General features: G+C 43.3%; 1 protein-coding gene across 4 annotated transcripts in view; it reads left to right on the forward strand.

The window, feature by feature from the left end:
- The first annotated feature begins 66 nt into the window (after positions 1–66).
- thada (THADA armadillo repeat containing) overlaps positions 67–21,424 on the forward strand; it is a 63,197-nt gene continuing 41,839 nt past the window's right edge. The window contains exons 1-25 of one of the 4 annotated variants that reach the window (XM_018724998.2): positions 67–120; positions 700–784; positions 950–1,056; positions 1,636–1,769; positions 1,856–2,004; positions 2,228–2,260; positions 2,500–2,548; positions 2,795–2,988; positions 3,090–3,184; positions 3,345–3,568; positions 5,296–5,996; positions 6,115–6,269; positions 6,435–6,590; positions 6,742–6,849; positions 7,137–7,260; positions 7,451–7,596; positions 7,962–8,193; positions 9,298–9,433; positions 9,521–9,657; positions 9,764–9,913; positions 10,399–10,556; positions 14,056–14,165; positions 17,384–17,516; positions 18,280–18,402; positions 19,520–19,642. In XM_018724998.2, the coding sequence (XP_018580514.2) occupies positions 709–784; positions 950–1,056; positions 1,636–1,769; positions 1,856–2,004; positions 2,228–2,260; positions 2,500–2,548; positions 2,795–2,988; positions 3,090–3,184; positions 3,345–3,568; positions 5,296–5,996; positions 6,115–6,269; positions 6,435–6,590; positions 6,742–6,849; positions 7,137–7,260; positions 7,451–7,596; positions 7,962–8,193; positions 9,298–9,433; positions 9,521–9,657; positions 9,764–9,913; positions 10,399–10,556; positions 14,056–14,165; positions 17,384–17,516; positions 18,280–18,402; positions 19,520–19,642 (3,753 nt within the window). In that variant the 5' untranslated portion in view covers positions 67–120; positions 700–708. Of the gene's footprint in view, positions 121–140; positions 236–699; positions 785–949; positions 1,057–1,635; positions 1,770–1,855; positions 2,005–2,227; positions 2,261–2,499; positions 2,549–2,794; positions 2,989–3,089; positions 3,185–3,344; positions 3,569–5,295; positions 5,997–6,114; positions 6,270–6,434; positions 6,591–6,741; positions 6,850–7,136; positions 7,261–7,450; positions 7,597–7,961; positions 8,194–9,297; positions 9,434–9,520; positions 9,658–9,763; positions 9,914–10,398; positions 10,557–14,055; positions 14,166–17,383; positions 17,517–18,279; positions 18,403–19,519; positions 19,643–21,424 lie in introns of those variants that run through there. The other 3 variants (XM_018725000.2, XM_018724997.2, XM_018725001.2) reach the window with 3 other exon arrangements.

The raw sequence follows: 21,424 nt of genomic DNA on the forward strand, positions 1-21,424 counted from the left end.
GACACGTCTCTGCTCTTCTAATAAGCGGAATTCTGTCCTGCCACGTCCAATCAATATGTGCTTGAGGCGGGCGCTTCAGAAATCCGGAACTGACGTAGTACACGTGCAGCTCGACGTACAGTAAGTAATATATAGCGTTGCGTGCAGTGAACGTGATATAAGGGTTAGGTAGTTTGAACTTGGACTAAGGAAAATGTCGTTCATGTCATGAACTTGACTAAAATACTGTTATCCGGTGAGCGACTGTTTTTAACGTTACACGTGACGAGCGAGTACTCGCATATCATTTGATTTGCCACCTCAGCTGAGCTGGTACAGCAGCTAGCTAGCGCATCTGACTCAGATTCTGAGGTGAAACCGGCTGTGTGTATTTTAGTACTGTGTTTCATAAGTTACACTGTAAGAATCACCGATTCCACGACAGCATTTGATTTGCTAACTTAAATCAATGATTTAGTTAGAAGTACAATTTACATAGACGCGACTGCATAATAAATTTGTACTATTTTTGCACTTGGCTTAACCTTAAGTTAGTTATTCGTGCGGCTAAAACTAACCGACACAGGAGGAGTGGGATCTGAATACAGATTCTTCAAACTGTAAAGTGATAACTGTACTACGTTACAGTTAGTGTTTTTGCCAAAAATTTTGGGTCCCCTCGCGGCTTCACGACACGTCACGCGCGTGCATGTGTGGCAGGTTCGCGCCATGGTGGTGAAAAAGAAAAAGGCGGCGAAGGTGGAGTCCGTCTCCCTGGACCCCGCGAAGCTGGAGGAGCTCAGAGGTTAGCTGACGATGCGTTGGTGGGAAACCAGAAATGATGACCTTTTTGACCCCTCCCCCCCACGTGCGTGCGTGCGTGCGTGCGTGCGTACCTACGTACCTACGTACGTACATGCGTCCGTCCGTCCGTCTCCCTGTCAAGTTCTCTGCTTTTACTCCCACACAGCCTCTCTCTCTATGGATGGGGATCCTGGGACCTCTCTGCTGGCTCAGAACCTGCTCAACTGCCTCTGCGTGACTGACCCAGTCCAGCAGGTCCAACTTGTTAAAAAGGTCATTGTCCAGGTCTCAAATGGTCCACTTGGTCTCCTGTCACTGTCTTATGCGCTGTTCTGAACGCTTAAGCCAGTGTCCTCTTTTGTCCTACACTGGATAGGTACACACCGTTACAGGTAACGAAAGACAGATCCAGCTCTAAGTCTGTGTTGGTGTTCTTTAGCGGAAGCCCCCAGTTCTGCCGTCAGCGAGTTCTGTTTTTGGTTGGCCAGTTGAACGCAGGGGTTTTAGCTGTAAGAGTTGCAGCATTTGTTCATGCTTTGAGTCTTTGTGCTTCTGCGACATGTGGTGACGTATCAGCGGCGTTCCCTGAAAGAACACATTTATTCATTCAGGTGATGCTTTTCTCCTGAGGTGCTCCCAACAATAGCTTACACTCTTATGCAGTTAATTTTATGCCAGCATTCAAGGTAAGCATCTTGCTCTAGGGTAGTACAACAGGGGGTGGTGTTTGAACCTGGGTCCACCAAGTGCAAGGCTGTAGCTCTAACCAGTGTGCTTTCTGGTGCTCCACTATGCTTCCCCTTTCCCTTGTGACATGTATTTATTTTAGTGTCTCCATCTGACCTCTTGCAGGCAGGCACCTTACTTGTGGATCTGAAGGAGGATGCATCACCCCCAAATCCTTTGCTCGTTGCCTGCTTGGAGACCCTGGCCATCATGTACACTTCCCTCCAGGCTAAAAATCCCCTTAAGAAAGCTGTTGCCAGGTACTAGTCCTGCACTTTTTCTTTTCACCAACTTCCTCATGCAGTGCTTAAATAACTCCTCTCCCTTTCTCTCCTGTCCTGTGCAGCACACTGTGCTCTGTGCCAGCTTGGTTGCAGGAATCGGCTGTAGTCTGTCTGTCTGCACGTTTGTTTGATTGTTTCTCCACCCTGGGTCCAGACCATTACCCACACCTTACGGACTGTGTCACATCCTGCTTAGATGGGTTTCCCATAGGTAGGTCTATTATATCTATGGGCCATGTTTGTTTTCCTGTCCTGCTTACACATACTGTATCTTGTCATAACCATGCAAACGTATCCACCTGTCTTAATATCTGCCACCAGCTACTGAAAGAGAACAGGTATACCGGAAGTAATGTAAATAAACTAGGTGTCTCATACTTAATTCTGCTAGAACTACCCACATTCTATTAATATATTGTCATATCTGGCTGTAGGTGAACGGTGCATTCAAAGTCAGCTGACTGAGGGTGAGCATATCTTTTCTTTGACTTATCTCAAGGTGGTACAGTCAGTTCTGCTGTTACATGGTAGTTGTGCTACTCAAAACTTTGTGAAGTCATTTACTAAACAGATTCAATGGTGAAAACAGGGTTACAGCCAGAGCACGTAAAGTAATAGTTTACAATAAAATGCATAGAACACCAAAAATTACATTAGATGAGCTATCATAATGAATCTACCAAAATCACTTTTGTTTCCCCCCCAGTCCTGAAATTTCTTCAGAAGGCATTAAGTGAATACCTTCAAATGAACCGGTGAGAACCTTTTACTATGAAACAGTGTTGCCTTCTGAACATAACTTCATTAGGGCTGTATGTAGGTGTAAATATTCCCTGTAAATTTCTTCAGAAGACTTTGTATCAGTCTGTCTACCTTGTACCTTTTTTCCTTCTGGGGTTTGAACCTACAACCTTTTGAGCACATAAACCAGTTTATTAAACATCCTCATGTCTGCTATCTATGAAAACAACACATTGGTTGGTGTTTTTGTCTCTCTTCAGCAATCTGGCTGGCTGTCATGTTGCTCAAGCCCAACTCATGCAGTCCTGTCTGGCTGCAGTTAAGGCCTCCATGCTTGTGGTCCAACGATCTCAGGAGCCAATTAGGGCCAGTTTGTGGACATTCCCATCACAATGTCCCCTTCAGGACATACTGATTGAGCTATTACACTGCCACACTCAGATCCTTATGGAGGGTAAGATACATTCTTGCTTTGGGAGTGTGCCTAAATCTCAGGCTATTTTTACTCAGTATGTGTTGCATACAGGATCTTTTTAATTGCTCTCTTTTTGTCAGAGGATTTACTCCAGGTAGTTCAAAGCACAGCGGGGATGGCAGTTGTTGTACTCATCCGAATCATGCTGGGAAATGGAGACCGATTGGCAGAAGTGGTGAGTGACCAGTAAATGAATTGCATGTTTAGTTTCTCTGTAAACATTTAGCTTGAGGAAATTATTTAAATACCTAGGTAATACTTAAAGCTCTTTCAGCTGTTATATATGTTGATATGCAGAGCTGCAGTATTTTGGCAGCTGAAAGATATTGTGGCAGTTGGCAGATATGTTGCTGTGCCCAGAAGAAGTTGATCCCAGCACCCCCCAGTGGCTGAAGGAGAGCTGTGCAGGGCTGTATCAGAGGAAGAGGCCATCGGCAGTGTCCCTCTACCTGTGTCATGGAACCTTGGCAATGCTAACTTGGAGGGACGACTCCCTTGGATCCCAAGGGGACAGACTACTGCTGCTTGTGCCTAGAATGCTGATTTCGCTGGACACCAGGTCAGTAGCCCTGTGCCACACGTCATTGTGTTTGGGTCCAAAAGAATGGAGGAGACACTTTTTCGTCACATAGAGTTTAGCTTATTCTTTTGTGATTATGAATGTTCAAAGTTAAGGAAAACAAATACAGGCTTCCTTCACATAATGACCTTTATTTTTTTTGGGCATCTGAAGATCTGCTTGTAATGTGAATTCTCATAGAACGTACTCATAATTACTATGCATTTAAACTGGACAAATAAATACATTCATCTCTTATATAATGGGCACTTGTACAATGGGAAAAACTGCTACAACATCTTGAAATTTTCATACAGTGGGCTTTTTCCTTCAGTTTAAAAAAAAAAAAAAACCCTATTATGTGGTCAGATTTAATGTAATGCGGTCATTTTACTTGAACGGGTATTTTTATTCGGTATACCTGGTTGTAGCAGGCATTTTGGGACAGCGATGCATACTTGGAGCCTCAAATCCAAAAAAATTTTGTTTCTCAATGGTACCAGCCTGGTGAACTTCTGGCTAAATCCATTATATTAAAATCTAAATTACCCTGTAAACAGTGACCACTAACATAAAGCCTTAGGAACTGCTCCTGGCACCATTTAAATTCAGGTTTAAATTTTGCAAGCTTTTTTTTTTTTTTTTCTGTCCTCTTATTATTATTGCTGTAATGTTTTAAATTTACAAAACTTACATCATTTAGCTGATGCTTTTCTCCAAAACAACAAAGTGTTAAATTACTTACAATTATGTACCCATTCATACAGCTGGCTAAATTTTATTAGCACAATCTTTTTAGGGTAAGTAGCTTGCTCAGTTGTACTACAGCTAGAGGTAAGACTAGATCCTGCAACCTTTGGGTCCTAAAGGCTAATCACTACACTACCAGCTGTCCCCTAAAATACCAGCATTGATTGTACTATTTTGAGAACATTTACTATATTTTTATATTTTGAGAACAGTTCTTGTAGTGTAATTGCTCTAATCACTCATACAGCTCATAACCCTTCTCCATAGAGCTACTTGTAACCTATCATTTCTAACAAAAGAATAGTAAATCAGATGAGCGTCATTTCCAGTGATACTGTGTTTCAGGATTATTTTGCAGTTTTATAATTTCAGGTTTAATAATGATAAGCTTTCCTTTGCTAACTTCTAGCAATTTCTTTAATGTTTTGGTTTAGGGCTCAATGTCATTTAAGATGTCTTTTTTTGTTTCTTTCAAACAGGCACACAGCTATTAGACAATTTACATGCATATAAGGAAGTACAGCTTGTGTAGCAGAGAAGTTCTTTGTCTAATATGGTGCTATTACCAAACCTCATATTTTGAATTGAAATTTGTTTCCATCAAGTGATTTTCATAAGTGTGAGTTGATGGCTTCTTATGCTAATTTTAAGGATTAGAGTACAAATTACACTTGCTTGAAAGTCTGAATTGTTATAGGAGTAGCATTTGCTATATGATGGAAACCTCTACTGTGGTATTTTCGATAGATAAAATACAATGTCATAGTATATATAATATAAATGTGGTTTCATATATATATATATATATATATATATATATATACACACACACACACACACACACACACTACGGACAGTACAAAGTATTTAGCATTTCTATCTGATCGTTGTTATATGTGTCCCTCTGCTTTGTTTGAATGTGTCATTCTGTGTCTGCATGCGTATGTCTTTTGTATGGTGCTCACACTGGGACTTAGTGTGAAAGAGTCCAGCACGGCAATGGTTGTGGCTCGTGTACTAACGTTGTGGAGTGGCGCTGCCTTGGAGAGGCTCCAGGGATTAAGCTGGACTTCTACTCTGCGGGAGGCACTGCGAGGAGGGTCTGAGCTCACAACTTGCCTGCTAGAGCATGCTCACACCCAGTGGGAGCACCCACTGGATGGGGTACGCCATCAGACTCGTGCGCTCTTCCAAAACCTGCTACGACTGCACCAGATGTGCGTGGGTACCTCAGACCTTGCATTGGACCACTTTGTGGTGGAGTTGACTCAGAGCTTGATGGGACTGGAGTGGCACGTCCGTGGGAAATATGGCTCTTTGGGCTGCTTGGTGGAGCATTTTGGGGCAAGGCACCTCTTGGCTCTGGACTCCCAGCTACCTGCACGTCTGCTCTCTCTGATGGGTGACCAGACTCTTGCCCCCTATGCTAGCGATCTGTTAGAGAAGTTATTTGTCAGCCACAAGGCGGAACTTAGTGAACGAAAGGAGAAAGTACCAGACTGGATTGATCAGTGGCATCTCACTTGGATCACGCCACTGCTGGAGGTGCTGTGTCAAGCTCAGATGGATGAGACCACCTATATTCTGGACTACTTCCTGCCCAAGCTACTACGCTGCAGTCCATCTAGCCTGGGTCACATGGTACAAGCTCTCCTGAATATGCCCAGCTGTACCAAAGGTAGCAACACACTCCAGCTCATACTAATCCTTTTTGTGTTTTATTTTTTAGCTGGTGTCAACCTCAAATGTTAAATCAAGAAATAACTGGAGTTTTTATTGACACCTTTTGGCTGTAGGAATCCCAGGAAGCCGGGGGGCATTAGGGGCTCTCATGACGTGCTTGCGGGCAGCGCGATCTCAGGGAGTACTCTGCCCCACCACAGATGGTCTTTGGGGAGGGATGGTGCCTCTCTCCCTTCTTCGCCAGGCTCTGGTGCACACACATGACCAGGTGACAGTGGTGGTTCAGTAATGTGTGATAAGTGTATCAGTATGAATAATTTGTGTGTTCCATGGGGTTTTCCCATGCTGTAGATTTAATGCATTGTGTTAGAGAAGCTGGAAACAAGTGGGAAGCCCTGTAAGTCTATCTCTGAATCTTCACTTTTCTTAACAGATTCGGCTGGATGCTCTGGGCTTGCTGTGTGAGAGCCACCGTAGCACAGAGTCAGTGTCTTCACAAGAAATGGACCTAATCCGTCACTTCTTGCCGTGGAGCCTGAATAGCCAGTCCCCTGGAGGTAGACAGCAGACTGTAAGCCTCCTCAAAAAGGTCAGTGTCCAAGTGCACCCTCTGATGGTGGCTACTGATTACCCAATATCACCTCCAGTGTCATTGTATTGATAATCTGCAGTAGGCTTATTGCACCTAGACCGATGCATTGGATTTCCTGATTGATCATTTTCCCTGCTTATGTTCACAGCTCCTGTGGAGGATGAATGACAGTGCCCAGCTGATGAGGAAAAGGCTCGGGCGAGGAAAGACATATGATGGAGGCCAGGAGGACCAGAGGACACTTGAAATGTACCAGGTACAGGGTTGCACCTGGAAGAACTGGGTAGAGACCAAGAGGGGATCGATGAGTCTTACCAAAAGGAGAGTAGATGTTGTTAGAAGAGTTGACTAGGATTTAAGGAAGCCCGATAAAATGTTTTTGAATATGAATTGTCACATTTAGTACAGGTACAGTGGGGCACACTGTATACGGTACATAACAAGTGTGACAACACTCCAGTGAATGGATGGAGCAAGATAATGACTTCATTGGGTTGAGATATGGACCTGTGTTTATCTGCATCTCTGTATGTGTTTTTGTAGGCATTCCTCTGCTGGTTGTGTGAAATGCTTTTCCAGGCTGTCTTTGCTGGAGCCTCCTACACCACCTGCTTGACATCCCTTCAACTGCTGGGTCTGGTGGCTGAAATTTTTACATTCTCTGCAGGTACTCTCCACAGCAGGCCTCTTCCTTTCAGAGCAGAAGGACATCCACTGTGATAAAATTCATTACGTGGTCAACCTTTGCATAGTGGTCTCTCTAAGCAATGCATAACCATTTCTAGCTGCATGTGTATCCAGCAGATTAACTTTCCTATTGCCAATGTCCTGATGACAACTTCTAATGCAATCCTCAGAGTCCGATGGGTTTGCCCTGGGGGAGTCTGTGAGCTGTGCCTACGCCCAAACTGTCCTGCACTGTCTTGCCAGCAACTTCTTGGAGGTCAAGCAGCTAGCCTCCACATTGCTACGGAAGTTGCCACCTCCAGCAGTGGGGCTGGAGGCCAGTGGTGCTTTCTTTCTCACGTCCTCTGTGACTCTGCTGATGAAAGTTAACATATATTGGTGTCAAAGTGTGTTTTTTAGCGCCCCACTCAGTGGGCCGCTCATTACTGCTTTTCAGCTGCGGTGTTCTCCAGAGATGCCTGTAGCTTATAGATGTCTGAAAGTGGCATTTCTAAAATGGTGCACATGTGCGTAAATTGCTAGTAGTTACAAATACAGTGAATACATTTGCCTAGTGTAAGGTGTGTTTATTGGAAGCAGGTTTGAAAAGGAATTACATTAATTGATATAAACTAATAGGACTGAATGCGATATTTTTCTTCTATATCTTATGCATGTACTGTTGTTTTATTGGTTCTGTAGGGACCAGACAGGATGCAGTTATTGCTGAAGGTTGCTCTGGACCTCAGCTCCAGCACTAAACCTTTTGACAGTGTCACCGCTGCCCACCTGATCAACCTCCTAGTTCATCTGGAAGGCATACCAGAGGCCCTAGAGCGCTGTGCTCAGGAGCAGGGTGCCTCCATCCAGCTGCCTTCTCCAGCAGTGCTCCGGGTTTCACAGGCCTCCACATTAGAGAGGAACACGCTTTCAGGTGCTGCTTTTGAGAGCTGGGTAATTTGTATCGCTTCCGTTAAGAGAACCTGATGTGAGCAGAAATGTTATGGCGATATTTTCTACTTGGTAGCACATACATTTACTTTATAAGTTGAATGCTGTAATACCTACAAGTCAGTTTAGAATTTTTTTCCCTCCATCTTCTTGCAAAACAATTTTTTTTTTTTTTTTTTTCCCCCTTATAGGATATTGAAACCATATGTCTGGCACAGAGTTGTGTCTAAGAAGAGCAAGTGAAAAAGGAATTTGAAGCTTGGATAGCTTAAGGGTGTAACTCATTTACTAAAAGGAAATAAAACTTTTCTGAAATTATTCAGTGATTGAGAAATGATTTTTGCCGTTAAAGGGTCCCCTGACGGTACAGAGATTCTCAGAAATCCTTAACTTGGTTCTCTGTGTGGGAACCTCTGCTTTAGGAATGTTGGATGTTAGCTTAGGAGTCTGACACACTGGAATATGTTGCAAATTTGTGTGCTTTATGCAGACCAGTGGTATAACTTTTGTATTTTCAGAGGCTGTTTGCAATTATTTACAACAACTAAGTACAAAGAACACATTTATACACATTTTCACACTTTCAGCCATAACTGCACACATAGTTGCACCAACAAGCAGAGTGTAATTTCTTCAAAACTGGCTACAAGAGATGATGCCAAGTGCTCTTTTCCTGGTTTTTGGGTGTGTAACATGACATTAATGGAAAAACTTAGCATTTTAGACTTGGTGACAGTTTGCATCATTTTGCAACTTGTTTTTAGAATATAACAATGGGGGGAAAAATTGGAAGCATGCTGAGGACCAGTGTTGGTGGTAGTTTTTGTATAATTTAATGGTGTATTTGTTTATGTTTGTGTATGAATGAGTAGTCCAAATGTGCAAAGTCCTGAATGTGCTACTGGTTTTTGTCCCTCTTGGACTTCTTTTTGTCATACTAGTCCAGGTGACATGTACTGCAAGTATGCTGGTTTTTCAGTTGAAACCTAGAAAATGTGAGACCAGTCTTACCAGTGTGGTAGTGTTAGCAAGACTTTTGTGCTGACTCCTGGTTTAATGACTTATGCAAGCTGTCATTCTGTCTCAGTTGTGCAGTTTCTGCTGCGATGTCTGTGGACTGAGGTAGCCCAGGCCGAGTTGTCCCTCCTGCGGGCTGCAGCCACCTGCCCGCTCTATGGCAGAACACACTGCATCACTGCCTCCCTACAGCAGCTGGATACCAGGTTATTATCTGATCACAAGAACATACTCATGCTATCATCTGTGAAACTTGGGGAAAAACTCATGACCATTTGTGTTTCTACGTGCAGGAATCTGTTTCTAAGGGCTGAGTGGAAACGTGTGGTTTCAGAGCTTATAGACGTGTCCTACAGAATGTCTGAGGTGGTATCACCTGTGGTTCAGAGTTCCTCCCCAGAAGGGCTCATCCCCATGGATACTGACTCTGGTGAGTTTTATCTTTCTAATTTCTTCTACTCAGCAAGGTTTTGGGTCTGCCAACAGCTAGCCTCTGAAGGGTTAGGAAAAAAAATGTCTGCTCTACATCTTCTCAGAGACATCGGCTGGCCTGCAGCGGATCCTACAGGAAATCCAGCCACAGGATACCAACAATTTCTTCACTGAGGCCCGGGAGCTGAATGCACAGATGAGCAGAGCAATCGGGTCACCAGACCTTAGATGCTCTCCCCACAAAAATAGCACAGGTCTGTTACTGACTTACACGCACCTTTTAAAATGTCTGCAAACAAACTTTTTTTCTTAATATTCTGTGGTACTCAATGTGCACGCTGAGGGGCAGTGTTTCCCTTCTCTCTGCTGCTCTCTTTGACCTTTGAGATGGCAGTACTTCCCTGTCTGTGCATAGGATTTCACTGTTCATTTTGAGAGTTATTTGGCCCTTGGTAGCCTCAATAGTACTCTCCACTTCAGATCTGCAGTATAACTCTATAGCAATTTTAATCTATCTGCAGATCCTGCTGTGTTGGGCCTGTCACTGTCTTTGGGCAGTACTGGAGACGGACTGCTCTGAGAATGCAGAGGGTTGTGCTGTACAGAATACTATTTTTGCTGTATTCTTTAGGGTCTGACACTCCTCATTTCCCATTGGAAATGTTACAACACCAGTTTGCAGCCTAAACAACTGTACAAAGTCCTCTAGCATGCTGTAAAGTTTGTATATGTTTTTTAGGTGGTAGTAGTGAGAGGTACCGTGTCACAGCCCAGATGGTGCTGGTGTGCTGCTGGAGGAGCATGAAGGAGGTGTGCATGCTGTTGGGCCAGCTGTGCCAGGCCATGCCCTTGGAGATCCGAGAGACGCAGAAGGACGGTGTCATCACGGAGGAACAGGTTGGAGGCCAAATCTAAGGCAGTTGGGGGTCCGTCCCCCCCAGACAAATTGAGTTTATACTGGCAATCTGTAACTTGTTTTTTTGGATAAAAATGTCTGCTTAGCTACCAAAAATCGAAACATACAAAAGGTACAGTAGTGTCCCTGCCACCCACATCTGTACCTTTGGTGAGTAACAGTCTTTATGGTCCAGAACAACAGTATCTGTTGGAAATATGGCAAACAGTTTATTTTTTCCATGACTCAAGCTGCTATGAATGCAAGGTGGGGACTTGTTGGAATATTTCAGATGTCCACCATAGCCCCTTACTAGGGGTGACTTCAAGTTAATGTCCTTAAGTATGCCTTCATTTCAGACATACCCATGTTTGTAAGTGCCCTTGCAACTTTCATTTGCTCACATTCTTTGTAAATAATTTCCATTGTCCTTGTAAACCAGTAGCTTGTCCTGCCACACCCTCATAAACTTGATGTCCGTTAATATTGGGTGGGTTGCCATTACTGTGCTTGTGTACTAAAATGTGAGACAGTCTTCTGCCAGACGTTTCACATACGCCTCTAAATTTGAGGATGGAAGAAGGAAGAAGTAGAAAGGTGGATTATAGGAAGGAAGCACCCCCTGTGGGGCCATGGGCTTGATTTTTCTCATACAGTATATCTCCCCATCTCATGTGGGGAAAACCTGGTGACCGAAAGTCCGTACAAGGAACGTCTTAGCTAAGATTCTGTCTCCATTACTTTTAGGCTTCTTCTTGGCTATAATAATAATCGAACACAAACAATTTCACTCTTGTTCTTATGATGCCTCTCAGTTCGTATGTTATTTTCTAAGGAGCATGTTTGCTATCTAAAGCACAAGAGAGTCCTGAAAATTTGGATCTGCCTTGAACTTTGCAGAGATTATAGTTGGACCATGACAGACTTCTATACTTCATTTCTTCTTCCACTCATACTGGAATTTTGTTTAACTCTGGTCTGGTATGTGCACACAGAAATGTGCAGGAAATACCAGCTTATAAGGGAAAATGGGAGAAGGTCTTAAGGAAAAAAAAAAAAAAAACTGCTGAATGATCATTTTGTTTCAGACCCACTCTTAAAAGCTCTGTGGTCTACTAGTCTGTCCTGGTCAAGTGGACAAGGCAGTTAAACTCTCTCAATATAGACTGAAATGAGGAGGTGATGTCAAATGCTCACAGCATTTTTACTGCATGTTATGTAACTCATGACCAAGAGGTACAATCAAGTCTTGGCCCTGCTGCTTTTCTCTTTCCGTCCCTCTCTCATGCTCAGTTTGCTGCACCAACCTAAGACCCAGGCTTCTGGCCTTCTCTGGTTTTGTCCCCTTTGTCACCTCAGGCATTAGATACTGCTCAGGTTGTGGGTTTCCAGTCAGCATGGGTGTTTTAATAGTGACTAGTTTGACTGGATCAACGGGAGCTTAACTGGGTTTTCCTGTGCTCTGCAGAAAGTGTCTTGCCTGAGAGCTGGCTCAGCCCAAAGAGATGGACGTGCTCTCTTCTGTGATGCTATATTTGGGGAATGTTGCGTGTGTGTTTATGACAGAGCGGACATCTTCCAAATGCATGGCTGCAGCCTCCCCTCGTCTGCGCCTGTTTGCTGCTGTGTCGCCCGGGAAACTCAGCAGATGTTTATAGTTTCTGAGGTTCTATGGCAACAGAAACATTTAGTCACTCCGATTATTGTTTTTAATTCATGTTAACGGTTACTCAGCGATGGATATGGACAGAATTGTAAATGGCACTAAGCACGATTGTGATGTCATTTTGCATCAAGGGATTGCTTGAGGTAATGGGGGATTCTGGGAATCGTTGTTCCCTTTTCATAGAAGGTCAAGTCAATTGCTACCTGCAAGGCCAAATTGAGACAATGCCCATTTATGATCATGTTTCCTGTTGGCTGTTCTTTGTATTTGAAGCCCAGAAACAGTCATTCAGTGCTTTGTCATGTCAATTTTCCTTAGTCCTCTGCTTATAATGTATTTTAAAACAAATGGAAATGCAAGCATTGTTTGGGTTTTACCTTCTTTTAGCCTCCCTGTAGGTAACTTGAGCCAAGTTCAGGTGATGTCAACAACCAGTCTCTGATAGATGTTTGGGTAAGATGCTTGGGATATTTCTGGACCATATCTGCTCCTCCTCTTTGCTTGTGGAAGGTTTTTGTGTTTTGTTGTGTCACTATCTTGACCAGTGTCCTGGTGGGTTTTTTTTTTTTTTTTTTTTTGGCTTTATGTAACCCAGCTGGCTGCTCACAGTTGGCTAGGCTTGTTCATATAGGTGGAGGACTGTATTCATGCTGTTCATCCTGGTGTGGCTTCAGCTGTTGATATAAGGGCTTAACTTTGTTTTCACTGCAAACACACAGACTCAAGTAATGCGGGACCAGCATGGAACTACTTTTCCTGGAACACCTTGCACCCATGGTGTGATAGGACCTTCAAGATTAAAGATCAGATTTTCCAAGATTTAAGATGAGTTTTTAGTGCCCTTAAAAACATCCTGTGGCCCCGTTGTGTCCAGTAATGTCCATGATTTCTCTGTTGGAAGTACTTTGGTCTTTGTCTCTTCTGAGTTGGTCTTTCAGGATTTTGTTTAGTTGAATTGTCTGGTTCGATGAAGTCAAAACAACAACAAGAAGGGGCCGAGGTTTAAATCCTAAGTCTCTTAGTGGGAAGCAGAGGAAAGCAGCGATTTGGGTCAGTAACACAAAGTGTATAATTATCCGGCTCCACAGTTGGGAAACTGTCCACACGTGGAGTTTCTGGGAAAGGCCCGTTGCAAACAGGAAGTGCTGCCTAAATAAAGACGCAGAGAATCTGAGACTTTTATAATTACACAAACTGTGCAGCAAATAGAAGTGCCAGTATTGTAAGTTCTTGGAGGGATCCAGTTTGTAACTCCTGGAGTACACTGTAATACTGGGATTTATTGTTATGCTACATTACATTATTGTTGTGTTACTCAGGTTTTATCCAGGTAACTTGCATAGCTCAGAATCTGCCCGTCCCTGATATGGTGAGGAGTCTTGAGTTTTATGTTGGGCTTTTGTGGACTGGCTGAGAAAAGGCTGGCATGCATTTACAGTGCATGCCCAATGAAGGCCTCTGGGGCTGTTCTAGCCTGTTTTTCCCCTATACAGCTGTGTGTATAATGGATTGGAGCTATGGGGCCTGAGCACTAACATTACACAATGGGGCTTAAAGGTGAACCTATTGCCCTACCTCACCTCTTAGCATGGAGACCTGCATGCTATTTGATACTTAGCCCTTTTGTCGGATTCCAGTCCACCTGTATATCATGTTCATTTTAATAGACCTGCATTTAGTAACCATGAGTTTTACTGACAAGGTCTTTTGTTGTCATTTTGTCATTGTGTATGAATCAATGATTCCATTCCTGTATCTCCTCAATGTCTTTTTTTGGTGATAATTTCTGTGATACTGTTGGTAACATTGTGGGTCCTTCCTCCTCTTCCTTTCAGGTGGAAGGAGTGGGCCGGTACTTCCGAGAACAACTCCTGCAGTCCCGTCATCGTGGGGCCTTTGAGCTGGCATACGTGGGATTTGTGCACCTCACTGACATGCTCTGCAGGTGAGGAGGAGGTTAAAGGAGCTGGGACACAAGTGTTAATAGTTCAAGTTTAAGGTTTGTCATAAGTACAAGTACCGTGTAAAAAGTATTATGAAATTCTTGCTTGAATGCTTCTCCACAGACTATAGACAACACGATAGGTAGTGCTACCCACAAAAAAGCAATAAATAATGCCAATAACAATTAATAGCCAGAATACTGAAAAGTGACAATGCAAGTTATGTGCTTGGAGGGATCAGTGCAAATTCTAGTTGCAAAAAGTGACAGTGTAAAGTCCAGTATCATTGTTGATATTGCACATTAGTGTGTGTTGAAGACTCTCTTACAGCAGTGGGGTAAAAGCTGTTCCTGAACCTAGCAGTGCGGGTTGGAATAGACCTAAGCCGCTTTCCAGAGAGCAGAAAAGAGAAAAGTGCCCGTGCAGGGTGGCTGTGTTCCTCCATGATTCGCTTTGTCCTGGAGGATAATACAGCAGGAAACCAAGATATTTAAAAAATATTCTGTTTCTGTCCCCAGAGGTGTTAAATTTGCACATGTGTAATCTTTTTGGTATTCGAGTGTGTATTACTCTAAACCTGGGAGGTTACACTAGAATAAAGGTTTATAGAAATGTCCTTCCTTTGCAAGGCATGGTTAACCTACTGACCTTTATGCTTGGGTTCCATCCTCATTCTGCCCTCTACGGACATCTGAGATGCATCAGGGTCTGTGTATGCATACTCTCATGCTGCATTTGTCAGATTCAAGGCAAATGGATGGAACTTGCCAGTGTGTTATGGTGGGATGTAAACACATTGGGGAAAGCCAAGTAGATCTGTGTGCTGTGGCTTTGTTTCAGCCATGCACTCAGCTTTGCGCTGAAGAACATACTCAGGGGGAGGGGGGTGAGGATTTATTTTCCTTTGTGATGTCGCTCTTTATGGCTGAATCACTGATTAACAGAGGGCTCATTGTGTGACTCAAATCTCACTGTGCAAATATTTACTGACCTCTCATTGAGATCTGTTCTCTTGTGGCAATGCCCTTTTCCCTCCCCAGTGGTGGAGTCCTGGCCTGAAGGAGCTGTTAGCTTCAGGAATGTTTGGCTGTGGGTTTGAGTGCTGTGCTTGGCGGGAAGCCTCCATACCTGAGTTAGGACCAGTACCCTCGACCACATGGATCCTAGGCACCCCACCCTGGCCAAACAATTACAATTTCATTTGGAGGCAAAGGAAATTGATCTTGAAGGAATGCCTACAGAAACATAACGAGGAATCATTAAATATCTGAAACGTGTACTGCAGTGATATTTCTAAATGTTGAAAAAAACTGTTGGTTGATGGAGATGATTCCCAAGATCATTGTATTGTAGAATAAGACCATAGTGTTACATTTGACATGTTGACCTCTGAAAACAATGTCATGGTAAAAGGAGCATACTAGTTTTGTGGAATGCATGATCAGAGGCAGCGGCATCCACAGAGTAAATGAGAGTTGATCTCATAACTTCAAACTATTAAAATGGAAGAAAGAAGGCCAAATGTCAAGCAGTGACAGAAAATGAGGTGTTGATTATGGAGGGCTTAATTTCAACACTTTCATGTATAGCTTTGTTTTTTGGAGGGTTTGTTCTGGTCTGTGGGTGGGTGTTCTTAATGGTCTAGGGGATTCATTACTGTAGACCCCCCCCCCCCCCCTTTTTTTTTTTTTTTTTGGTCTCTTTTTCCCCAAGCCAGATTGTTTGATCTGGACTCCTTCACCTTGGCCTGCCACACCTTGTAAAAACAAAATCTCTTTTCATAACTGGGAACCACATTCCACTTTCTTTCCTACAATATATGTGTGCTTGTATGTTCGTGTTTCTGAGAATAATAGGAAATGAGAGAAGCTGTGTGTCCGCTGTCTTTCAATGCTTTCACCATTGCTTCGTTCCATGGTTGCTACACTGTTTCACCTGACTGAATTTATTTCTCTGTTGTTATTACTGAATTCTGCTCATTGTTTGAGATCAGCCTCTCTGACCTCACTGCCCCAAACCCAATGCCAAGCCCACATTTATAGCCCCACAGAGTGCACTCATAAAGAATCGGTTAAGTACTTTTTCTGTTGTGTCTAGAGAGCGGATTATATTTGCACTCCAGAGGATCAAACCTTTTAAGAAATGACTACAATGAGCCCAGTGTTCCACAGCTTTCTGTGTGTGTCCATTTCATTCTTCTGCTTGTGGGAATATATATTATATTCTTTCTGTTATGTGGTTAAGCTATGAGTACCAAGATAATTTTGTACGTGTGTTATGGGGTTGGAGCTCATGTTCTGCTAAATTTGATCACATTTAGTTGTTTGATCAGCAAGAACAAATGTGACATACCTTCAGAGAAGGTTGAAGATTTAGTTATTCTGAGGGTGATTTTTTTTTTTTTTTTTTATTTAAATATTTTTTAAAAAGTTCTCATGGAAAAGGATGGCATGTCCCCTTCAGGTAAGGGGAGAAAGTTTGCCCCAGGTGAAGGAGTATAAGTATCTTGGGGTCTTATTCACAAGTGAAAGAAGAAGGGAGTGTGAGATCGGCTGCAGACTGGGAGCAGTGACAGCAGTAATGTGGTCTCTCTGCCGGACTGTAGTGATGAAGGGGGAGCTGAGCCATAAGGCAAAACTCTCTATTTATCAGTTACTCTATGTCCCTACCCTCACCTGTGGTCATGAACTCTAGGTAATGAAAGAAAGGATAAGGTCATGGATTCAAATGGCTGAAATGAGTTTTCTTCGCAGGGTGGTGGGACTCGCTCTCCGTGACGGGGTGAGGAGTTCGGCCACCCGGGAGGAGCTCGGAGTAGAGCCGCTACTCCTCCGCATTGAGAGGAACCAGTCGAGGTGGTTCGGGCATCTGGTAAAGATGCCCCCTGGGAGCCTCCCGTTGGAAGTATACCAGGCACGGCCAACTGGGATGAAACCCCGAGGTCAGCCCAGGACCCGCTGGAGAGATTATATCTCACAGTTGGCCCGGGAGCGGCTGGGGATCCCCTGGGTTGAGCTGGAGGAAGTTGCGAGGGACAGGGATGATTGGGCTTCTCTGCTCACCCTATTGGCACTGCCCTACAGGACAAGCAGTTAAGAAGATGGATGAATGGATGGCTGGAATTATGAAGCCTGAGCTCTCCAGTTGATCTCTCTCTCTCTCTCTCTCTCTCTCTCTCTCTCTCTCTCTCCCCCTCTCTCCCCCCCCCACTGTTTCACAGGAGTGGAAGTCAGACACTGCAGCAGCTACCCAAACTATGGTTGAAGGAAGTCCTTGAGCAGGTCAAATCGAGTGACCCCTCATCTAAGTTGTGTGCCACCCGACGCAGTGCAGGCATACCCTTCTACATACAGGTGTGTTTGCATGTGTATTTGCCTGTAGCCATTCCTTAAACCTCAAATCAGCCTATAAATGCAAGGTATTCTCTTCCTTTTCTAAGTGGTATGCTTTTTAAAAAAAAAAAAAAAAAAAATTCTTCCATGGTGTCAGTGCTGGAGGAACACAGTATCTGCCCGACCCTTCACTGACCCTCCTGCTCATGCTTACTGGTCTTAAAAGCTTCCATAATGCACTGTAGTGCTTCAATCACAGGCACTAAATAGGAAAAAGGGGCTCTGTTCCTCCCTGTCATCATGGCAGCTGAGCGGAGGCTGTGGCTGATTGCATAACCGTGATAGGGAGAGTGTCTGACTCCCTGGAATTTGGATTGGGCCTTACACAGAGCAAGCAGTTCAGCTTGATGTCCCTGGCTCTGAGCGATCCGGATGGGTGTGGTTCTGGGCTTTCTGTTGCAATGGGACATGGCTGGCCGGCAGTGAGATTGCAGTGACTGTGACCTAATCAAACAGCTGCGTCTGATCAAGAAGGGGACTGAGAGGCCTTGTCTCATGGCTGTCAGGAAAGAGAGCTTCTCTCACTCTTGTACTGTCAAAGAGGCTTGTAACTTGGCCTGAGGTCACTGTATGGATATTTTTCAGATTACTTATGATCAGCACGTTCTTTCAATTTTGTTTTTGGATGTGGTAAAAGATAAGTAACCTTATTCAAAATCTGAACAAATGTCTCTGTGTTCCCTACCCTCTGTCCCTGTTTCTCTAACCCATCATGAATCTCCAGGCCCTTTTGTCTTCAGAGCCAAAGTCTTCCTCCTGCAGCCTTCTCAAAGCAACGATGAAGGAACTGATTGGTCTTGCAATTCCCCCATGCCCCCTTCCCACTGGCCACAGCACGGTACCACAGGTACATATATACACATGCTGCTCATCCCTTGAGTGCTTCATTCCCCAGCTTAACAGTTTGGACTGCATTCTTCTCCTTGTACTCCTGCCTGAGCTCCCAAATGCACCTATAATTATTTATCCAGTGCAGAACAGGGTGAAGATTTGGAGCAAAAACTGTCCAGGAGGGGTTGTGTAGCAACTGGTACTTGGTTTATTTTTCTCCCTTCCCTTTTGGTTGAAAGATGAAGATATATTTTTATTTTCTTTTGCTCTGTGCCCACTTTATACCTCTACTAACTAGTATAGTTCAGTGGTAGTTTAATGTATAGTTAATCTTTTTTCTTTGTTACTGTTATATTTTGATCCTTTGTTCAGTGCTTTACAAAGATGAGTTAAATCACTTAATAGAAGGGAAGTCAGTTCCTTTGTTGTATTCTTAAGGGGAAATCTGTGGTTATGACATATTCATATACCTGGACAAATGGATTGGGGGCCATTGGCCTTCCTCTCCTTCTTTGGCCTTAAGCTGCTATTCACACCAGTAAGCATAGTCACAGGTAAAATTAAGACTCAATTTGGTATTATTTTATTAACTTGACAGACTGTACAACATTGGAGTTACCATCTCTCCTTGCACTCAACACCCCTGACACACATCCTCTTCTACAGCAGTGATGCTGAACTAAGGCCTTTGCTGTTTTAATATGTTTGTATCTTTTTTGTTTCAAGGGGGAGAGTGCATGCTATGTTCTTCATAAAAATACCTTCTGGAAAATATGGCCTGTTTTACAGACTTATCGTTAATGCTACTATTATGAAAGTTTAAATAAGGACTTATGTACACTCCTCTATACTAAGTAGTGATAGCTTGGTGACCCCCCCCGAATGACCGCTCCGAGTCTGTTGGTCAAAGATGGGGGCTCCAGTCTTGGGGTGTAGTGAGGCCCCCTCCAGTATCACCTCCTTGTCAATACGTTAAACCAGTTTTACACTGTAGGACAAACATTATCTGCTGTCACTCAAGAGGAGCTTTACTGTGTGACTCTTAGTACTGGGGTAGGTAACCACGTTATATGTGTGTGGATCACGTGTGCTGTTTCTAAGTTATTTGTTTTGGTCTGTGTACATGCCTGCAGGTCCATGCCTTGAACATCCTCCGAGCCTTGTATCGGGACACACGCTTGGGGGAAAATATTGTACCTTTTGTTTCCGAAGGCATGCAGGCGGCAGTGCTGGGCTTCACCTCCCCAGTCTGGGCAGTGAGTCTTCCACCTCTTGTACCTCATGCATCATTGCCCTGTGCTATTTTTTGCATCACTTTCCCCTTACCTCTCATCTTTCCTCATCATACTAATGTACCGCACAGTAGTCGTAGTAATCTTCTGTGAGTTTACACAAACTCTAAGAACTTCCTTCTGTTACATTCTTAAAGATTAAAGGATATTCAGACACAAACACATTTGAAAGCTGTTTGTCTCCCTTACACTTAGTTATTTGTTGTAAGTATATAACAGACTTCTCTCACAACCATATACATATATATAAAATTCGTGAAGTTCTTTTCTACAGTCATGGACAAATGGTCTTCTGATTTCATATAACAATTCATGTAAGAGTGCCCTGTTAAATAATCTCACTCCCTGTGGGTAATACCTAACATGACTGTCATTTTCTAAGAAGGGAATTGTTACATAATGGGTTTTAAAAGTAAACATTCTCCCCATACCGCTGTCCTGACTTCACAGTTCTGAAAGTATAAAAAATTGACTTCTTGCCCACTTTCTTGTTTGTGCTTTTAGCCTGTACCAGATGTCTGGGTGATGAAGTTATTGTTATAAAGAAGGGAAAAAAAAAATACTCAGGGTATGTGTATATACTGTATGAGGGTTATTTGATAGAGGCCCAGGGCATCATACGTACTGAGGGCCATGGATGCGGTCTTTCAGATTTAAAAAAAAAAAAAAAAAAAAAAAAAATGCGTGCCTTGTGACTTCCTACCATTGTGCCTCTTTGATACTTTGATGTCTTGAGACACCCTGGACATGACCCAAAGAAACAACCTGAGGCTAAAAGACCATGTGCCAGTGTACCTTCCTAGGCCCTTGTCTGAGGCAGTAAGATGGCATATTGGGTAACTGTAGAGTAAGTTTATCTTAAAACTGGATAGCTAATTAGTCTGAGTCAGGTTTGGATGCTGCTGGCATGGCCTTTCAGCTTGTTCTAGTACATTCCCAAAGTTATGAATGGGTAATTAAGGCTATCAACAGCCCTGTAGTCTAAATTCCCAAAGTTTTCAATGGGTCTTACTGGCCTGATCATGAGTTAGGTGTTCCAGAACGCATAGAAGAGATTAGTCTGTTAAAGAACTGAGGTCAGAAACCGACCTTCTGATGGTATGTAGTCAGTTAATCTGCGGCTGTAATCTGTCTAAATGTAATGTATTGGGTTGGATAGACACTGAGCACACACTACAACTGTGTGCATATAATAACGTTTTCCTCCACAGTTTTGTAGTATTAGAATCGGCTGTTTGTGCACCATCAGTACTGTTGTTCTGTTCTATTTCTTTTGCACTGTGTATGCTACACTCAAGTTAACATTCAGTTTACTGATCCATGCAAGACTACAATAATACAGTATACTTCTCTGATCTGTTCCAGACTTAATTTGACTATTTGAGAACTCTGATTCTGCTTTTTTTTTGCTGTTGAACTTGATATGTTACATGGTCTTGGATAGAGGGAGAAGATTTTTAATCAAACCAAGGACTTTAATTTTCCTGACATCTGCAACAAGCTAGCTGTAGGAGGAACTGCAGGAGAGATCCTGCCAAAAAAACCATTAGAGATGGATTAACATTGGTGGTAAACAATGAACGCATCCAAGGTTTCTGACAGAGTGCAAATAAATAGCAATGTGCTTTTGCTATAAACTGGACTGTTATGGAGGCATGGAAAGTTGTGGGTAGAGTCTGAAACGGCCTCAGCTGTAGAATCTGTAAATTTCTGCTATCTTTCAACATGTTGATCTGCAGTATTGAG

Source organism: Scleropages formosus, chromosome 8, assembly GCF_900964775.1.
Source record: "Scleropages formosus chromosome 8, fSclFor1.1, whole genome shotgun sequence".
NCBI lineage: Eukaryota > Metazoa > Chordata > Actinopteri > Osteoglossiformes > Osteoglossidae > Scleropages > Scleropages formosus.